Here is a 5,315-nt window from a genome sequence, read left to right on the forward strand (position 1 = left end):
CTAGGACAGCTACCTAGACCCAAACCAGTTGTGCTCTGTGAATAAATGCATTTTTCTTGTCTTTCCCTCTCAGGAACAGCATTTAGCTGTGCTCTCCTGGCCCTACAGCCTCAATTTTAGAGTAGGCATGTGTGGACTCCAGATGTGGTTGTCTGTGAAAGGCTGGAAAAGAAAGGCATGCAGAATCCTGAGCTGTCTACTTTTGGGACCTGATTCTGCGGGAGATATGACTGCAGTAGAAATGAATGGGGAACAGACATTCCCAGTACCTTAGATTCCAGAGAAAACAGATTTGTCCAGTTCAGCTAGTTTATTAGATTTCCTTTGCTTGTCTCCCCCGCCCCAACCCCACCTTCACATAGTCTGGTTCAGCTTCAGGTCTTGGGGTACTGGGTGCCAGTACTACCAGCATTTCCTCTGCTGATTGGATTTGGTAGGCTGGGGCCCAAGGGTACCCAGCAACTTGGCTAACATTCTTTGGAGACCCCTGACAACTGGAGTCTGAGGTGTTGGGGAGGAGAGACGCTTCTTAAAGTGCTTACAGTGCTGAGTGTTCGGCATGTCACCAGCTCCCATCCCTGTCCCATGCTGATTCTGGAGAACCCCAGTCTTGGGGAGAAGCTGCTGGGGGAGAGCGGTGTGTATAGAGCTCTGGCCCCTGTGCTGAGATCTTTGGGAAGGTCTGCTTTCAGGGGCCTCCACCAGTCTTTGGGCCTGGGCAAGTTGGCTCTTTGCTGTGACTGTGGATGACCCCAGTCGTGCATCCCCTCCTCTGTGGTCTCCTGATCTGTATTTCTTGGGATACTTTCTATTTTTGGCTGAAGGTAGGTCTGAAACTTTGTCCTGCCTCTTGCCTGAAGCTGGAACCTTAGGGTTTGAGGGCTCTTCTAGGCCTGAGCACTTGTCACCAGCCTCCAAGTGAACACATGACTCCTGGGAGAGGACCTTGGCTACCATCTTCCTCTTTACACTCTCTTCTCTCTGAGACCTTTGTTTCGACCTGCCAGACCCTTGTGAATGAGGCTGGGAAGAGGAGTGGGGGTGATGACAGTGGGAGACCTGGGCAGGCTGAGGTACTATGCCCTGAGCTTTTTGGAAACAGCAACTTGAAGAGTAGGGGCACGGGTTGGGAGGATGAGTCTGCTGTGGGGGGTAGGAAGAGGATTCCCAGGAGCCTAGAGTCGTAGAGCTAGGGGTAGGAGAGCTGCAAAATGGTCGACCTAGATCAGGGGGTCTGGAAGCAGAGCTCTGCTGCAGGTTTTTCAACCTGAGTTCCAGCTCTCTACTCCAGTGCCAGGCCTGAACCCCAGGGTGGGTGGGCATATCTGGAACAGTCTCTTCCTGGGAGAGTGGAGTCTGTCCCTTAGCCCCTGGGAATATCTCTCCCTTGAGTAGGTCAGGCTGAGTGAGCTTAATCTTCATAGTTTCAGCTAAAGTAGGAGGCCAGAACCTTGGCTGTAGGGGGTCCACTGCTGGAGGGCTGGAGCACTGGGGGACCTCTCTTTGCTGCACATTTCTCCACACAAATTCGGAGTCAATGTGCAGCTCTGGTGGAGGGGCAGAGAGAGAGCTGGGGCCTGAGGCTGGAAGCTCAGCCCAGCAGTTTTCTCTCTGCACTACCACTTCCTCCTCAGGCTTATAGTCCCATTGATCTCCAATAGGATTGATTATGTGGGATTTTGACACAGAGTTTGGGGTTGGACTGGGGCCCCTAACTGGAGGCACAGGAACACGACAGTTCTTTTTCTGTTCCATGACCCCCCTAACATGTCCAGAATCTGACAGCATTCCCTGGGGGCTGGCTTCATATGGGTCTTGGTGTAAGCTGCAAGCTAGAAGCTCACAGGCCCAGGAGTTCTTTCTCCTTTGTGTGTCCCCACATATAGCCTCAGAATCAAACAGGACCCCAATGGGGCTTACTTTGAAAGACTCCAGTATAAGAGCTGGGGGTGGGCTGAGGACCAGAGATGGAGGCTCAGCAGCCCAGAAATTTCTGGAATGTTCAATGTCATTCCATGCAGCTTCTGATCCTGGGAGGCCTCCCACAGGATTAATTCCCTGGGACTTTGGAAGGGGAGCTAGAGGTGGGCTGTGTGCTGAGCCTGGAGACTTAGAGGCCCAGAGGTTCTTTCTCTGCCCCATGGTCTCCCGCAAAGCTTTGAACTCAGGCAGGACTCCTTGGGGGCCTATTCCTATGGACTTCAGCAGAGAAGTTGAGGGAAGGCTGAGAGGTGAAACTGGGTCTGCAGAGACCCAAAGATTTTCTCTTCTCTGTATGTCCTTCCATGGATCCTCAGACCCTGATGGGACACACATCCCTGGCAGAGAAACTGAGCATGGGTTTAGGTCCAAGTCTGTGGGCTCAAAAGCCCAGGGGTTTTCTGAGTTCTTTCTGCATCCCAACTGGGCCTCATATCCAGATGACTCTCGCAGGGTGCTGTCTCCATGGAGTTCTGTCCTGGCGGCTGGGGAAAGACAGAGGACTGGCACTGAAAACTCAGAGGTTTGAGGATTCTCTTTTTGCCCCATGGTTCCCCAGAAAGCCTTAAGTGAAGAAAGCCCTTCTTCAGGGTTGACTTTCTGGTGTTCTGAGAGAGAATCTGTGGACTGGCAGGGGGCTGGCATTGGGGGCTCAGAAGCTTGGAGGCTGTCTTTATGTTTTGTGGTTCTCCATTGAGTCTCATATCCAAGTGGAACTCCCAGGGGACTTGTTCCTTGAGGCTCTGTCATGGGGGCTAAGGGTTGGTAAGGGCTTAGGGCTAGAGTGTTAGCGATCTGAGGGTCCTCTTTTTGCCCCATGGCTTCCCAGAGGGCCTCAGATCCAGACAGGTCTCCTGCAGGGTTGACTCCCTGGAGTTCTGGCAGGGAGGCTGGGGTTGGGCTAGGGGCTGACATTGCTGGCCCAGAAGATTTGGGGTCCTCATTTTGCCCCGTAGTTCTCCATGGGGGCTCAAACCTAGTAAGGACTCCCAGAAGACTAGAAGGATACAGCAGAGAGGCAGAGTGTGAATTTGGAATGAGGTGATGAAGGCTGGGATCCCATAGCACCCCCCACCAGGTCTCAGATGAAGAGAGGAGCTTAGAGGGGCTGGTTCTTTGGAGTTCAGGCTGAGGGTGCAGGGCTTGGTCCTTAGGGACCACAGGGGCATCTCTCTGTTGCTTAAGCAACCGTGGATATGCCTCAGTGCCAGATAGGACTCCTTCGTGACCTGTAGGAAAGGGCTTAAGATGGAGGGCTAGGGATAGGACAGGAGGAGAACATGTAGGGGAAGGTAACTGAGGCTCAGGGGGCAGCACTCCCAGATCTTCCATAGTATGGACTCGATGGGTAGAAAGCTGGGTGGGTTGAGGGGCAGTACTGGGAAAGCAGTAGATTGGGCTTAGGCAGAAAGGCAAACTTGTTGAAGAAGATAGAAGAATCAACGGATAATTTTTGGGTGGCCTCTAAGAATTCGCTGTGCAGAGAGGGGAGACCCCAGAAAAGCTGGCTTTTTCTCTGCTGCAGGCAGCTTCCTGATGCTGTCTTGTGCCTCACAGGTAGGTTGGTCAGGATCTGGAAGGTAGGGAAGGATCTGGAAGGGTTTACAGGCTGTGTGAATATTTGCTCTGGTATACCTGATGCCTTGAGGAAGCCCTCAGAACTACAGGATGGCTGAGGTGGGGCTATGGTGATTTGTTCTCCAATGGGAACTTCTTTGGGAGCAGAATATGAATTCAATGGACCCAAAGATGCATCCTCTTCCTCCTCCTCCTCTTCCTCCTCCTCCTCTTCTGACTTCTGCTTCCACAGGCAGTCAAGGAGAGCCACATGGTGCAGAAGTGGTAGGCCCTGGGAGTAGAGAAAGTCTATCTGGCATGGAGCCTTTTCAGACACAAGGCTTATGAACCCCTCAGTCCCTGCCCCACATCCAGAGTCAGTAATCACTCACTCAGCCCCACACTTATGGTCAACAGTCACTTACCCAGCTCCTCATCCAGAGTTAATGGTCAATTACCCAGCCCACATTTGGAGGTCAGCAGCCCTTCACATGATCCCACATCGAGGGTCAGTGATTACTTACCTTGCTTCAAATCTTGTATTAGTAATCACTCACCCAGTCTCACATCTAGGGCTTATAGTCACTCACCTGGGCCCACAATCATGTCAGTGATGCCTCACCTGACCTCACCTGTGGCATCAACAGTCATTCACCCAGTCACACATCCATGGTCAGAGGTCACCCACCTTGCTTTGCATCATGTCCCCAGAGCACCAGGGTTGAAGTTGTGGCCACCTCCCAAGCTTCCGCCACCTCCGGATCTGCCAAACTATGAACAGGAATAGGGTTACCAGGTTCCCAGGACTCTGGAGGCAGCAGTTGCCGCAGTGTCTGCAGGCCAGGGCATGGGTCAGCTGGCCCCAGAGAAGCCCCTTGTCTCCCTCAGCCCCAAGCAGGCCCTCCAGCAGCCATTCCATTTTCTTAGCTTAGTGGCAGTTTACCTTGAGATCATCACTGCATCACAGAACAAAGAACTCCCATCCCCCACACTGGCTTCAGGCCTAACAATCCCCTCCCTAAATTTAGGGCCAAATAAATTGCCTCCATCAGGCAAGTGAAACTTCATACAGTGGAACCTGGTGACCCACTTCTGTCTTGATTGCCAAGAAGGTCAGAATTATGCTTCAGACAATGTGGTTAAGGACATGGATTCTGGCATCAAACTACCTTGTCTGAATCCTGGCTCTGCCACTTCCTGCCTGTGAAACCTCAGTTAAACTACTGAATCTTTCAGTGCCTCAGTTTTCTCATCTATAAGATGGGGATAATATTATTACTTATCACATACAGCTGTTTTGAGGATTAAATGAATAAATTTATATGTTTAGAATAGTGCCGGGTTCATGGCGTATGCTATATTAAAATTCTTAAGTCTACTCAAATTCTTAATTGTGGTCCTTATTCCATCATTAATAGATGAGGTATTTAAAAAAAAAAACAAAAAAAAAAACCTTGCCCATTGCCATCAAGTGGATTCTGACTTACAGCAGCAACCCTATAGATGGGGTATAGCCTCTCTTTTTATGTCAGTTGTGAACTATCTTACTTGATTTTGGGTCACCTGCAATCCTTCTGGGAAGCATTCAGATTAAAGATGACAAATCACACGTGCTTGACAATTTATCTTTATTTGTCTCTCTTTTTCCTAAAACCACTATTCTGTTACATGTCGATCCTTCCTTTCAGGGCCAAACTTCAATCCCTGCCGATTTAACAGCTCAGCCACCCCCTATCTAAGGCAGTCTATTTTGGTAGAAAGAGCATTTAACCGAAAGT

At 50.6% G+C, this 5,315-nt stretch overlaps 1 protein-coding gene across 1 annotated transcript; it reads right to left on the bottom strand.

Moving 5' to 3' along the window:
• Positions 1–402: 402 nt before the first annotated feature.
• On the bottom strand, positions 403–4,143 carry SPATA31G1 (SPATA31 subfamily G member 1). The gene is given in 3 exon segments (XM_064290850.1): positions 403–3,342; positions 3,344–3,924; positions 4,128–4,143. Coding segments are annotated over 3 exon segments (3,537 nt in total).
• Between the last annotated feature and the right edge of the window lie 1,172 nt (positions 4,144–5,315).

The sequence above is a fragment of the Loxodonta africana genome, chromosome 9 (genome assembly GCF_030014295.1).
Source record: "Loxodonta africana isolate mLoxAfr1 chromosome 9, mLoxAfr1.hap2, whole genome shotgun sequence".
Lineage (NCBI taxonomy): Eukaryota > Metazoa > Chordata > Mammalia > Proboscidea > Elephantidae > Loxodonta > Loxodonta africana.